Raw genomic sequence first — 14,931 nt, 5'->3', positions numbered from 1 at the left:
GCCCTACACCCAGGACGGGAGGTCGTTTTGACTGTCATAGTCGTCGCCATTATCGGCGCCGTTGCCGCTGTCATCATATACGTCGTCAACGTCCCCATATATGAGGTCGTCGCCGCCGGAGTACACGGCCACTGGAGCGATGGGCGGACCTGCTGCGACGGCGAATTCCTAAAAATTTGTTATTAAAGACTATAAATATTATTTTATATCCTCTAAACATAATAATTTGTGTTAGGAATAAAAAATATAATAGTTGTAATAAAAAATAACCACAGAAATTTGACACAAATTTCTGTGATGGAATATCCGAAGGCATCCGTACACTTTCAAAAACACAAAGGCATCCGTACTTATAAATTATTTTCGATGATGGAATATCCGATTCAACGATCCACTTCGTTAGACATGATCTGCGCTAGTAGAATTATTTAAAAATTAAAGAGAGGAACAAAGTTGTTCTCAGTTCCCCTAGGAAGAATTTTTAACTGGTTGATCCAGAACAACCCACCAGCCTGTTCTTCTACCATTTGGTTACAACTCGGGGATATCTCATGTTGTCCCGGGATGTCCTCGGTACCAAACACAGCCTTAAGGTTCACGTTAAGAAAATATAACATCAATGCTCCCAGTTTTTTTTCTTCCCCACTCCGCGCCTCAAATAAACGCCCGTCCTCAAATCCACTTCACAGCTTAATTTGCCAAACCAAAGACTGACGAAATAATCTAATATTCCATAACATGCTAGGGGAAGCATTGATTTTATATATTCTTAACATGCTATGGTAATTGGGAGACTATTATATTCAACTTGTTTCGTTACAGGTAAGAGTTTGATATTTATACTGCTACTACATTTAGTACTAATCTGTAAGCTATGACACAGGCAGGGGCTAAAATGCAAAATTGGAGAACTCAGCAGCTAGTAGCATGGCGCAATTGCTAAACATATATATAAACCTATGTTTTTTTATCTAGTTCCCTCCTCCGTCAAGAATGAAAGGGAATGGTTCACCCGGTTCCTTCGACGACGTATATGTCGACGGCGACGACGGCATCTACAGCGGCTTGCCTAGCACTGATGATGACGACAGCCAAAATAAACTCCCCTCCTGGGTGGAGGGGAGCGGCTCCTCGTCGAACGACAGTATAATTAACAATATAATTAACAATAATGGTAATGTGATACTTCAATTGTTTGGCATAATTCTATTGACTTTGACGAGACAATCTTGCTGAATGATCATATATCGCCATCTCATAGAATGTTAGTCAACCGAAACCCTTAACTATTAGATGACTTCTTTAGAATGTTAGTCAACCCTAAATCGTAACAGTAGTGGAAGAGATACGCACCTTTTCTGGGTTCATTTTTTCGGTGACGGTTCCGGCGACGGCTCCTTGACAGGTCCGAACATAATACCAACAACTTTTCGCGTGCCGTCTGTTATTAGCCGTCTTAGAAACTGCTTTTCCTTAGGAGCATCAAAAATATTGGAAAAAATTGTGCTTGAATTGGACATGTCGACTATGTCATCAACCTAAAGAATTTTTAACTTTAAATATAATTACCTACTTGTATAAAAAAAAAAAAACTTATTATGAATTATCAAAATAAAAAATTAAATGATAGAACTAATAAAACTTCACCTACAACAAGAGGAGAAATAGTGCAATAAAAGGAAAAACAGTGCAACAAGAGAAGAAACAGTATAAATATCTCTTAAATGGGTGCAGTTTAAGATAAAAAATAGTGTAAGAAAGGAGAAATGGTGCAACAAGAGGAGAAACAGTGCAACTTTCATTTAAAGAGTGTAACTTTCATCTTAATGGATGCAGTTTACATCTGAAAGAGTGCAATAAGAAGAGAAACAGTGTAAATATCTCCCAAATAGTGTAATTTTTATCTTAAAACTGCAGTTTACATCTTAAGTAGTGCAACTTGTAATTTTTTTTGTAGATATCGATGCAATTTCATATTCATCCTTTTTTTATATAATTTTTTATTTTTTTTTTCTGTTTCATCTATAATTTTTTTTTTGTCACCCTCTTTGCCAACAGCCACGGCGCCGGTGACGACGCCGCTAAGAACTCTCCCGCTCCAAGGCTGCAGAGCCGCAGTGACCTCCACGGTGTCGGTGTCGGCGCCGACGAAGATGCATCGTCGTCAGAGGCGGCAGAGAAAAAGGGAGAGGGAGAGACGAGAAGGGCGGGGAAGGGCGAGAGAGACGTCGTCGTCGGAGACGCTCGAGGAGAATCGGAGAAGAAAAGAAAAGAAAAAAGCAAAAAAAAAAAAAGTCGCAGCGCGGCCTTGACGGGGTCAAAGGCGAGGAAGGTGGGGGTGCGTGGGCGAGGGCAAGGGCGAGGGCGAGAGCATGAGGGTGAGAGGCGAGGTGGACCGTTTCCGCCTCTGCCTCCGCCTCTGCCTTCGCTACTTTTTTCGGCGAGAAAAAAAAACGAGAAAAACGAAGAGGAGAGAGAAAGAGAAAAGAGAAAAAGTAATAGGGGTATTTTGATCAGTTTGCTGAAAAAGCGGACCGAATCTACAAAAGCGAAAAATGTGGTCCGGTTTTGCAAAAGCCCAAAAAAATTGGATTTTTTATGCAAATTGGCCTAAAATTTTTCTTAGATTTTAGCAAAAAGTTTTTAACAGAATAAGCAGGTGTATTAAGTTTTATAATTATACTATTCCGTGTATAAATAGCATTACTTTTTTATTTTTGGTATATAATGTATAAATAATTCTTGGGTTATTTTAATATTGCAATATGGTCCTTAAAGGTGAAAAAATAAGAAAAGAATAATAATGCAAATTATACTGTAAAATATATGAATATTTTTTTAAACTGAAAATTATATTTGTCCCGCCAAAAAGAATAAATAGTACAGAAAAAATATAAAGGTTGCGCATAGCAGCATACAACTTACTATGTCTTTCTATTGTTGGAGTCTTTTGGGTACAGTTTTGCCTCCCTTTAGCAATGTTGATTCCCTCTAGGAAACATAGAAGCAAACATTGCGAGGATACGGTTAAGGCATGGTGTATCCACTCTCCTTTTATACACAATACACACTCCCTTTCTCTCTCCTCTCTCTTTCTCTCTGATAAACCTCTCTCTCTCCTCTCATTTCCCCCTTCGCCGAATCGAAGAGCCACTACTCACAAACCACACCACGTACACGCACAAAATTTAGTATAAAACTACTACTAATTCCACATCCCTTTAGAGAGAGAATGAGCAGAAACAGAGGTAGCACGGGGGAAGCAAAGTAGAGAGAGAGAAAGAGTATCTCTGTTACTTCACATTCTCTCTCTATTCTTTATTTTCTTCTTCTTCTTCAGTTGTTGTGTTGGGTATGGACTGTGGGTCTTTAGCGGACATTGATGACGAGTATGAGAAGCTTGTGATCGGCATGAACCCGCCAAGGTGAGACCTTTATGCTTGTTTTTGCTTTCTCTATGGTCGAATTGGAGTGGGTCGTCAACTGTTTGTGGAAATTCCTAGCTTACGGGATTGTTGAGAATTGGGGAGATGCAATGCGTAGTGTTTTGTTCGTTGTTTTAGGGTCACTGTGGATAACAATTCCAGCAGGAGAGCTACTCTAGTGAAGGTTCGTTATGTGGTTAAAAGAAGGTCTTTTTTAAAATTTTATGTAAGTGTAGTGGTTATTTGTGGGTGCGGAGTTATAAATTTTCTTCTGTTTTTTTTTTTTGTTTTTGTTGGTTGTGGTTTTGTTATTAGGTGGATAGTGCTAATAAAAATGGGAGCTTGTTGGAGGTTGTGCAGGCCCTGATTGATCTTAACCTCACTGTGAGCAGAGCATACATTACTTCTGATGGAGACTGGTTCATGGATGGTAATCCTCTTTATAGCTTATTATCCTGTAGTCCAAAGTATAGCACTTCTCTCTTTAGTGATTTTTATTATAGTTTTTTTTTTGTTTAATAATAATATGCCCTTAAAATGGTACCCATTTTTTAGATTTTATAAATTATATGGTATCATATGATTTATAAATTATAGCACTTTGCTACCTTTTGAAGCTTTCTCTTTTTTCCTCATTTGTACTCTCTCTCTCTCTCTCTCTCTCTCTCTCTCTCTCTCTCTTAAGCTTTTGTTGATTTATTTTAGCTGTTCACTTTGCAGTGTTCCATGTTGTTGATCAAGATGGGAATAAGCTCTACAACAATGAAGTTATCGATCGAATTCAACAGGTAAAAGTCCAATAATTTATATCTTGCTATGTTCAAGTAGTTCCCTTTATTTGTTTTTCTTGTTTTCCTTTTGAAGAGATCGTGACTTATTTTGTCAAAATTAATGCAGTGTTAGATTACTTGAACTTAACTGAAACAAACTATTAAGATTAGTGGCCGCATAGGCAAAAGAAAAAGCTTAGAGACCAAAATAAAAAGTAGGTAAAGGTTATGGATCAATTGTGCAGTTGGTTTAATTAAGAACTTAATGGGTGGTATTTAAAATTTATAGTTCCAAGTTTAGTTGCTTTACATTTCTAGCAGAATTAATATATATTTTTTAAAATGGACGAAACAAATAGCTTGCTATATTTCATTCTCTCTCAAAAAATGAAAAATAAAAAATATTAAAACCCTCTCAAGAACAAAAAAAAAAAGAAAGTAAAATATTAACCAAAAAGAGATTGAGTAAACCCCAGTTGGCCCTTTCCTCCAATCCCTTCTTAATTAGTGGTAAATTTAGCATTTCTCTCTTATCGCACGTAGATCTCATTAATTTGCACGTAACTTAAAACCTTTCGTGGGGCAACGCATTTTGATTGGTTTTCATATAGATCATACACCCATTAACCTATCTAAATATGTATTTTAACGATTCAGTCCATTAGCAATAATAATTCATTGGCTCCTGAACTATCCGGCCAAAATGTTTAAGTCTAATTATTATTCTAGTGTGCCCATATAAGGGTGTCGCATATATATATATATATATATACTTTCCAATTTAGAATTACGTAGATGCTTTTCAAATTGTTGTTTCTTGTAGATATATATTCCCTTATTTTAAGTTTGAGCCATTCAATTCAAGTGAAGCAAGCTTCTAAAGGGAATAAATGAAAATTTAGGCTTCTTCTTTTACGATTTAGGCTTCTTCAGGATTTAAATGATGAACCAAAACATGGAAGGGTATCTATTTTAATAAAATGGTTAGTAGAGAAGAAGAAAAAAATTATTACATAAAATAGAAATGAAAATTTTAAAGTCTAGCTAATTAATTATCTTTCATTTAAACTCAACCACAAGCTAATAAATGAAGGTATCAGAATATTTGCAACTGCATTTTTATTGCTACGTGATGTTCCATTCCAACTGTCATGCATGCATTATTCCATGTAAGCTTAGTTGTGCCAAAATTAAGTGCATGATCATCTTCGATGGTGACCTCAATTTATTGTAATTGATTAAAAGGTTCGCGAGTGTTCGCTGCTTCTTCTCTCTGAGTAGGAATCGTTATTGATAATACAGATACATGCATTGAGTTTAGTTAGTATAAATATTACGTACATTTAGTTAAAAATTCGTGTTGATCTTTTAATATGTAACACTGCTTCTTCAATAGTTTCTTATTATTAATTTGGTATGTTTCAACTACAAAATTGTATTCTTGTATATAAATGCACCAATAACTTTGAAAGAGAAAGGGTTGATATCAGTAGCATTCATTGTTTGGTCATTTTGGTTTCAAATTTGTGTCATTTACATAATTTTTGTTCTTTTGAATGGTTTTGATCCTAAAAGTAGATGTTAGGGAGGATAATTGTCTTCTTCTTCTTCCTCTTCCTTTTCTACCTGGGTTTCCGTTGTTTTGGTGTCAAATGTGCAATTTATTGAGAAGCTGTAAATTTGATATCCGTTTTGATATTAATTGTTGGGATTTTGTAATAGAAATGTACTATTGAATTTTTACTTTAAACCTATCTTCTAGGCTAAAAGCTGATAGAATCACAAAAAAAAAAAAAATAAATAGTAACATATAATTGAAACTAGTATCACTAATGAAGAAAAAAATTGCATTCGACTCCTCTTCCATACAGAATAAATTCAACGCGAATCCTACTNCTATTGAATTTTTACTATAAACCTATCTTCCAGGCTAAAAGCTGATACAATAAAAAAAAAAAAAAAACTAAATAGTAACATATAATTGAAACTAGTATCACTAATGAAGAAAAAAATTGCATTCGACTCCTCTTCCATACAGAATAAATTCAACGCGAATCCTACTTCTGGATCTCTCTTATCCATCTCTATCTCTGACCATGTGGATCTCCATAACCACACTCAACCGCACCACAAGATTTCATAGCTTAATAGTTTAGTAGCTAAATAGCTGCTCTTGTTATAGGTGGCAAATCACTCTTTATCCATGCAGATGTGAGAGAAACATGTTGAATCGAGCACCCATACATCATTTGAAATTTTTGCCTTATTGGTCGCAACATGCAGTATATCAGAATCCATTTTTCTAAATCTTTCGCTTACGTCGTTGTTGATGCATCATTTTTCTAGTTATCGTTTTGATTACTTCAAATCATTTCGAAGATTTTGAAATTGTGCTTTATGTATCCTTACTATGATAACAAAAGCACTCCATCTTGGAACAGTTTTTTTTGTTTATGTTGGGTCACTAAAGCTTCCACCTTTGCCTTCACTCTTACAACCAGAGCTGCATTCTAGCTTTGCACGTCAAAATTTTAACCTATCTTGCACATCTTATTCAAGAGAAGCACTAATGTGACAATCTCCCCGCCGTCTACCGTCTCTTGGCCAGAAAATAGCTTGATTATGAGATGATTGTATGATACTAATAGAAAAAATAATAAAATTAGCGCCTTGTTCGCATTATTCATATTCACTCTCCGATACTAGTCACCTGGGTCACCAACTTGTTGAACTCATTCGGATGTTTTTTTTTGGGGGGAAGATATGGATAGCATGCTATCAGTTTTGTTTATTTCAATTAAACATAAACTTAGTTGAAAATGTGAATCAACTAAGATTCTAACTTGGGACTTACGGATACTAACTACCAAACTCTTTGCCACTTGCAGTCGGTAACTCTTTTGGATGTTCATGTAGACTCGTCACATTCTGCATATGAAATGTATACAGTCACTATTTTAGATATAGCATGTTTGTTAACAACTTGGTAAAGTTGGATTTAAATCTCTATTAAATCTTTGACTACCAATCTAACCAAATGCGAACACAACTTGCTACCAAAAGTGTGAGTGCAACACAATGTGAAAGTCGTTTGCAAAACATTCTTTGGCAATGATAAGAGATTTTGATGGTATAGACATGTCAAAAGTCAGAGAAGAGATATAAAAAGCACATAGCTAAGATGTGAGTAATGAGTGCATAAGAGTGTGTGGTCATTTATGATACAAGATATTCTTAAGATAAGGGTCAAAATGGAAAAAACCATTGCAAGTCAAAAAGGCTTTCATCGATTCAACATTAATTCTTACATTGACTAAGATGTTTTGTCATTTTCGTATCTGCATTTAGTCAGCTTTAGTTGGCGCGCAGTGTAAGTTGCTGGATAAATTGCATATTCGATTCTCTTTTAAAATTTTTGTAAGAACAAAATCACACACTATTAGTTTCATTAATGGAAAAAATGAACTAAAGTACAGGGGTGCGGCATCACAGGCCTTGTAGAGGGGGAGGTGAGGCATTACTATCCGCTTCATTCATTACATATTTGGTTGTCGCTTTGGTTCTAAAAATTTAATTTATTGTAATTTTTGGCTCGAACTTTTAGAATTATTATAATCAAGTTCTATAACTAATTTAGTTGATTAAGTATTGATATATCGCTAATGTTGAAGCGATATAATAGTATTGTTATTAGCAATTCATCAATAATAAAATGCTATATCATTTTTACATTGGCGATGCTTCAATATTTAGTTTAACTAGTTAAACTGTGAGACCTGATTGTAATATTTTAAAAAGTTTGAATTAGAAATTACAACAAATTAAAATTTGAGGACTAGCTAGATTGTCACCCGCAAATAAACTCACTAGAAACGTGAAGTAATTATGCTTTGAACTTGGGACCTCAGATACAGACCATCAAGTTCTTAGCCAAACACTTAGATACACTTGCGTAATTAAGTACCATTAATTTTTAATCCAACCAATTAGATGAGATGCACATAGTTGGAAAAATCAGGTGAGCATGATATTTGCCAAATATATTAAATAGCAAACTAGTTTGAGTACCCCTAAAATTTAATGAAAACTAATTGGGTGAGAATACTTGGTTGGGAAAAAAAAAAAAAGTTGGTGAGCATGATCTTTGCCAATTAAAGAATAAACTAGTTAAGGGCCCGCACGATACGGCAGGAAGGTATTATTATAGTATATTATTATTATTATTATTATAATATATATATATAAAAGCTGTGACTACTATACTATTATGAGTATTGGAGCCCTCGTACTCATAAGTTGTTTTCAATAACGGAGCTTCCGAATCGACGATCCACTCCGTTAAATATGATTTAGAATATTTGAAACTTTTAGAAAATAAATTTTGTAAATTTTCGAAATCATAATAAAGTCCATCAAGTGAGCATAAAATGAACGGTCAAAATCGAACGATGTCCTAAAAAAGGATGATCGGATCCTTCAATTCAAGATCGGAGTTATTGATCTTTATCTATGTAGTGAATAGAATTTTCTATCAAAAATTCAACAAATTTCGATTCGTTTACACGGTTAAACTAGCAAATATTCTATACCGGCCGTTAAAAATTGTCAAATTTGTGAGCTCTTGATTGTAAGGTAAATGATGTCGAAAAATTATAAAATTTGATTTCTAGAAGTTTAAAATGTTGTAAATAACGTTTAACGGTGTGGATCGTCGATTCGGAAGCTCTATCATCGAAAACAACTTATGAGTACGAGGACGATCGTACTCATAATAGTATAGTAGCCGGACCCTATATATATAAGAGTGGGCTGGTATGCTTATGGAAGCACGGAGCCCTCCGTGCTTCCACTTTGTTTTCGATGCTTATGGAAGCACGGACCCTGTATATATAGTAGCCGGACCCTATCATTTTGTTAAGCTTTCTTATATGTATGTATTATGATATATAAATCAAATGAGAATGTCCTTGCTGCACTGTAGCCAATTAATCTTCCAGTAATCTACTGTTCTATTACTTTGACATGTGATGCGGCATCCAATGACCAAGCATATCCAGAATATTATACGACGTGTTATGAATCTACTGGGACTAACTATTTTCTTTTAACTCAAAGACAACAATGAAAATGTGATGTATATCTTGTGACATGAACTAATAGGAAAACACCAATTATCACAAGTATTCATGACTGCTTGAGAAAGGAGGAAAAAAAATTATTCATGCAATTTTCTTGATAGCGTCTTTTGCTCTTGCACAGTCATTACTTATAAACAAATTATATGGTATTTCACAAACTTACGCGGAGAGAAGTATTCTACTTGCAAAATTCTGCCGCATTTCACGAACTTACATAGGTGACATAGTTAATTGTCAAGGAAATGACAATGTAAAGAGGAAAGCATGAACAACGGGATAAAAAAGGAAAACACCGTTACATAGTACTATTCTACAAAATAATACATCCACAAAAAAATGATTGAAGACCAACACAAAGCTGAATTGAGATGCAGTATATCATAAAAAGAATAAACATATTATAGTTAAAGCAATCCAAGAAAAATAAACGATATTTCCGCTGAGATTAATGCCGAGAAAACAAAATAAATATCGAAGGCTCAATTTGTTATGGTAAATGTCGCAGACTCAAATAAACAGTAAAACAAAAATAAAGTAGAATCAAAGCATTCCAAGGAGTAAAAAAAACAGAACACTATCATGAACCAAATTTAAACTAGTTTAGTCTTATAGTTAGTTTTCTGCCAGGATTGATCAATGCATCGCAGATGCATCATGAGAACCAAAACTGAGTCATAAGTCTAATTAATAAGTTAGAGAGTGTTTCTTCACAAGCAGCTTCTTCGCAAGCCTCTAATCATCTTGGGACATGGTTTCTCGAAGGATATAGTGAAGCTCCCTCAGGAAAGCTGTTTTTGATTTCTCCTCTTCGCCATGGTCGCCTTGCAGGATAGGATCCGTCGTAGCTGCTAAGATGCCCCTGGTTCCACAAAAGCTCTTCAGAGAGACCAGGCTCGGCTTGTAGTCTCCATAAATCCGCCAATGTTTTGGAACATCAGGCAGTACACAATAGCAGGATTGTGGTGCTGAGTTATTTTCGAATGACGACTTTCGAGTATCATAGATCGCCAATTTATAACCAGGCTGCAAAACAAATAAGAACTTATTGTTAACGCATACACTTGTTTTGCGAAAGTTCGCGGAAAATGGCAGTTTGTATGTGTATAGATGCTCCCATTGGTTGTGCTCGTAGTCTTTCAGCACCCACAGTTCTGCCAGCTCGTTTGAAATTTTTCCAGCCATCATAGCAAGCTGTCCTTCAAAGTCGAAGGTGCGGATTTGATTCAATGCATCTATGCGTAGAAATGAAGCAGTGACTGGAGGCTTTAAAATTCTAATCTCTTCACTCACCACATCGGCTGACATGATCTTCATATAATAGGGATGGCGATAAGAAATTGTTGTCCAAAAAATCTTTCCACCAATATATAGTCCAGGGCCAAATATAAAATGCTCAACATCACTACAAACTCTCCTCCATGATCCATGGCTACCTAAAGTGTACACTTCGCATATATCTTTTTTCCTGGAATGACGAGAAAGAGAAAAACGGAAAACTTTGTACACCTTTCTTAGAGGGTCGAAACCCAGCCCAAAATAGCTCTCAAGATCATGAAAAGGAGGGGCTCCAGCTGACAAATATAGATATTCCCGAGTTACCGGATTGCACAAGATGATGGGCTCCGGAGCGACGTCGCATCTAAAGATAAGCAAGCCATTACACGTGCCATTGTAAAAATAGGTATTACATTTGACAATATGACAAATTGCGCTGCCATGTAGGTTAGCTTCACTACCTGTAAACAGAGTTTTAATGCGAGTTCCACTATTGTTTTCAATTACTGGACCCTCGATTAGTAACATGCTGCGGTGGTTATCACGAACGAGCGCTCGCGTTGCATGAAGGTTGCAAAAGTGTGGGTCACTTACAATACTGTGCCACAACTTTGATACGCAGCTAAGCCTAAGCACAGATTTCGTTGGCAGCCTCGAAAGTATTTCTTCAAGGATTCCAAGTGAAGGTTCCTTAACCTTAGATACCAGTTTACAAGTTGGCTCCAACTTCCTCACTTGATGTAGATCCATCAGTAAACGATCAACTCCAACTAGGGTGCGATATTCTCTCTGTTAATTATACGATAAAAAGTTTCAAACTGAGAAAAATAAAAGCTCATATGATGAAGAATGGTAGAAAATAATAATTATTATAATTACAAAACATCTTGACATGTTACCTTGATACCTAAAGCAATATCTAGTTAATAACAAGATATTATTTTGTTTTCTGCAGTAAATTGAATCAGTTAAATTCAAATTAGGTGGATCAAAAATTTATCATAAAAAACATTTAATGCTGAGCTCTTTTTCTTTCTCCTAAGAGCTTAAAGTATTATTGTGCTATGTGAAGTTCAGTAATTTGAGCATGGCTTCTGCAAGTGTGAGAAATTAACTACCCAGTCAAAACTTAACTTCTGGAAAAAGTTCTTGTTCTAGTTTTTAAAATAAAAAGCTCTGCTGACATACTTGATGGTGGTCTCATACAATAAAATAAGAACAAAATCATAAAGTAGAAGAGTCAAAATTTTCAAATCACTGAGTGGCAAAGTAAAAAAAAAAACACACAAGAGAGGCTAATAAAGTTTTAAAGTTACTCATAAAAATCGAAACACCAAGTCAATCCATAAAAAGAAAATTATTATTTTTTATTCCAAAAGCCTTCTCTATTCTTTTCCTCCAAACTTCTTAGGCACGGAACTAATAAGCAAAAGCCACATAAATCAGATTGTGTGTCAATTGAAGCACCTATTACAAATCAGATCTGTCGAGATCTTACCTACAATGCAAAAGGAACAGCAACGTTTTCTAAAAATTTGCATGAATTGCACTATTAGTTTGTGATTTTTCAAATAGTTTTACTTTGGTCCTTAGAAGATTCAAGTTCGACATTTGAAATCCCAGAAAGCTCTGCAATTTATTTCACTATAGTGCCCGACTTGTATTGAAGAAAAAGTATTGCCTATGATGCATCGCTAGCTATATTAAGACACCACGGGTCTCACAAATCTCACGTTTCAATAGTATCATTTATGCAACATACCTTCTTTACATTTAAATATCAATCTGTAAAATTATGAGATGAATGCAAGGTTATTGAATTACTCATGGTGAAGAGTTATAACCTATTACGGGATAAATTAAATCATCTTGAGATCTCAGATGATGAATATGAAAGTCCAAAGTACAAACTTAAACTTGACTAAGGTCCGGCTTGTTTGCTATTGCGATGGCTAAGAGCATCCACTTTTATGCTTTCGAAGGCCTGAACAATTTGATAGTATTGGAGAAAAATCTGCTTTTGTGGCTAAAAACAAGCAAAAACGTGCTTCTCCGGCGTGCGTTTCCGCTAAGATTCCGTAGTAGCAGAGAAGAAAAAAAAAATTAAAAATGTTTTTAAGCCCTATATGGATGCCGGAATAATTCACTGCTTTCTATTTACCCTAATTTATATATTTCCTACATCTAAACTTCAAACGGTGCATAATACTAAACGCTAAAAACAGTTTTAATTCCTTGAAGAGAGCGGTGAATGATTTACCACACATTTAAAAAGCGATAAATCATTTACCGTATAAACCAAGGTTTGTAAATAATTTTTTTTAGAGACTATTTTGAAGTTATAGTATTTTCTAAGACTATTAATTTTAAAAAAAAAATTCGTATAAAAAAGAATGTAAAATAATCATTTTTCTCTAAACAAGTGATTAGCTGTTGGAAAATTGTATTTTTGATAGGCCCAAAACATGCGGTGAAGTAAGACCAAGACCAGGAGTAGTACGAGATTCGAACTCAGGACCTGTTAGGCTGTTACTGTCAGAGCATATAAAAAAGGGTGCGAAGAAACAGAACTGGGAAAAGCAAGTAATACGATGCAATTTACTGTCAAAATTAAAAGAAGAATAAGCAAGAGAGAGCTGTGTGCGATACCGACGAGGTGTAGAGTCCGAGTCCGAGATATAGGAAGGGAGGGAGGAACGGGAACGGAGGAGACGGCGGCGGTCGAAACCGGTAGGATGTGCCGGCGGCAGAGAGGCGGTTAAGGCGGCAACGGCGGCCAGCAATCGGCCGAGATTGGCAGTGGGTAAAGGTTTCGTGCGCGCGCGCCCGAGAGAGATGAAGAGAGAGAGATAAAAATTGATGTTGAAAGGGCTTGGAGGGGAAAGGGGACTAGGGGAGGGCGATAGGTCGGACGAATTTTTATTCCACGCAGTAGGGTTTCGAACTTTAGATAAGGGTTAATTACATTATTATTGGACTTTTTTACGAAATGACCTTATAAACTTTTCTAATCATGTAAATAGTCCTGTGATTTTTTTTTGGCAAACTAATCTCTTTTTTTGCCATTTAAAAGCCACGTTATAATTTTTTTTAAAGTCGGTAAAAGATTCCCTGCCGTAATAAAGGATTTTGCCCATTTACTATTTCTTTCCATATCTCATCTTTAATCTTAACGACTACATAAATATTCCAATAAATCATATGTGATATTAATAACCTGAAAATATTATTAAACTATTCGATTCTAACAATTAAAAAAAATTCTAATAATCTATTCATACAATCTTAATAATCAAACATCATATATAATTTTAACTGCTTGAAAATCCTAATAATCTATTCATACGATCCTAACAATCAAAAAAAATTCTAATAATATATTCATACAATCAAACAAAAATTATAATAATCCAAGTACAATCTTAACAACCCTACTTGTTTTATTTTTCATATAATCTACGTATAATTCTAATAATCTCACTTTTTTCTCTTTTCCATATATAATACTCTACGTGAAAAAATAAAATTATGAAAAAGACGGTGAATTGAACGATTCACTGCCTTTAAAATGGGTGAATGATTATCCATGTTTCGGAAATAAAAAAAATAAAAATCTTACGTGGCTCCTATGGGCGGTAAATTTGCTTAGATTTTAAATTTAGTTACGGATACCGAAAATTTTATCCGAACCCCAAAAAGAACATAACAAATTTATTTGAGGCTAAACGGATATGATTTCGGATGTAGATATTAAAAAATAAAAACCAGATGGATATAGTTCCGGATATAAATTTTGACTATACTCGACCCAAATCCGAAACCTGTAATATCATAAAGAAAAATAAGCCATTCATTACAAGCAAAGGATGTAAAACAGGTCGTGCAGCCCGTGGGCCGCCCGGCCTCGAAGGAGCTTAGGCTGGGGCAGGCACTGCATGAGTCCTATAACACTCGTGTCAGCACAGCACAGCCCGGCTTGATACATTGGGCCATGCTGGGCCTCCTCCTGATGGCCCGTTGGCCCGACACGAGACAGGCCCAAGGGGAGGCATCATCTGGCCCTTGAGAATTAAGGACACCTAGGGGTGTGTAATATGTGCCGTACCGGTCCGGCACGGCCCATATTAGTCGGGCCAAAACAGGCTAGAGGTTGACCCAACTGAGTCCGGTTTTAAATTCGGATCGGATCGTGCGGGGCCAGAGCTAACAACTCTCCGACTCAGCACTACCCTCTGGCCAAAAAGACACGGACAGTGCCGGGCTAGCCGTGCTCCGAGCAAGCGGCCCCTTAAATTTTATTTTTTTATTTTTTAAAAAATATGT

The 14,931-nt window shown here is 35.7% G+C and overlaps 2 protein-coding genes across 7 annotated transcripts; one reads left to right on the top strand and one right to left on the bottom strand.

Annotated features, from left to right (window-relative positions):
* On the top strand, positions 2,954-13,251 carry LOC109723128 (ACT domain-containing protein ACR4-like). 3 transcript variants are annotated; one of them, XM_020251353.1, is made up of 5 exons: positions 2,954-3,425; positions 3,564-3,609; positions 3,741-3,855; positions 4,146-4,213; positions 13,065-13,251. In XM_020251353.1, exons 1-5 carry the CDS (start codon positions 3,355-3,357, stop codon positions 13,080-13,082), a joined length of 318 nt encoding a protein of 105 aa, XP_020106942.1. In that variant the 5' UTR covers positions 2,954-3,354; the 3' UTR covers positions 13,083-13,251. The 3 variants fall into 3 exon arrangements, with proteins under 3 accessions (XP_020106942.1, XP_020106941.1, XP_020106940.1); XM_020251352.1 differs by lacking the exon at positions 13,065-13,251 and adding an exon at positions 7,672-7,784; XM_020251351.1 differs by lacking the exon at positions 13,065-13,251 and adding an exon at positions 7,084-7,663.
* Positions 9,788-13,543, bottom strand: LOC109723126 (putative F-box protein At1g19160). 4 transcript variants are annotated; one of them, XM_020251350.1, is made up of 3 exons: positions 13,258-13,543; positions 10,840-11,397; positions 9,788-10,356 (listed from the first exon to the last, which is right to left on the bottom strand). In XM_020251350.1, the coding sequence occupies exons 2-3, from the start codon at positions 11,356-11,358 to the stop codon at positions 10,066-10,068; spliced, it is 810 nt and encodes a 269-aa protein (XP_020106939.1). In that variant the 5' UTR covers positions 11,359-11,397; positions 13,258-13,543; the 3' UTR covers positions 9,788-10,065. The 4 variants fall into 4 exon arrangements, with proteins under 4 accessions (XP_020106939.1, XP_020106938.1, XP_020106937.1 ...); XM_020251349.1 differs by having other exon boundaries at positions 10,624-11,397; positions 13,258-13,542; XM_020251348.1 differs by having other exon boundaries at positions 9,788-10,524; positions 10,624-11,397; positions 13,258-13,541.

Source organism: Ananas comosus, linkage group 17 (genome assembly GCF_001540865.1).
Source record: "Ananas comosus cultivar F153 linkage group 17, ASM154086v1, whole genome shotgun sequence".
Taxonomy (NCBI): Eukaryota; Viridiplantae; Streptophyta; class Magnoliopsida; order Poales; family Bromeliaceae; genus Ananas; species Ananas comosus.
Note: the sequence above shows the minus strand (reverse complement) of the source record. Positions and strands in the feature narration are given on the sequence as shown.

What these genes read in the sequence shown, in the direction of transcription:
- LOC109723128 (XM_020251351.1), top strand. Translation starts at nt 3,355, where the DNA reads ATGGACTGTGGGTCTTTAGCGGACATTGATGACGAGTATGAGAAGCTT. An exon ending in GGAGAGCTACTCTAGTGAAG is followed by an intron (nt 3,610 to 3,740) that starts GTTCGTTATGTG and finishes TTTTGTTATTAG; the next exon opens with GTGGATAGTGCTAATAAAAA. An exon ending in TGGAGACTGGTTCATGGATG is followed by an intron (nt 3,856 to 4,145) that starts GTAATCCTCTTT and finishes TTCACTTTGCAG; the next exon opens with TGTTCCATGTTGTTGATCAA.
- LOC109723126 (XM_020251347.1), bottom strand. Translation starts at nt 11,358, where the DNA reads ATGGATCTACATCAAGTGAGGAAGTTGGAGCCAACTTGTAAACTGGTA.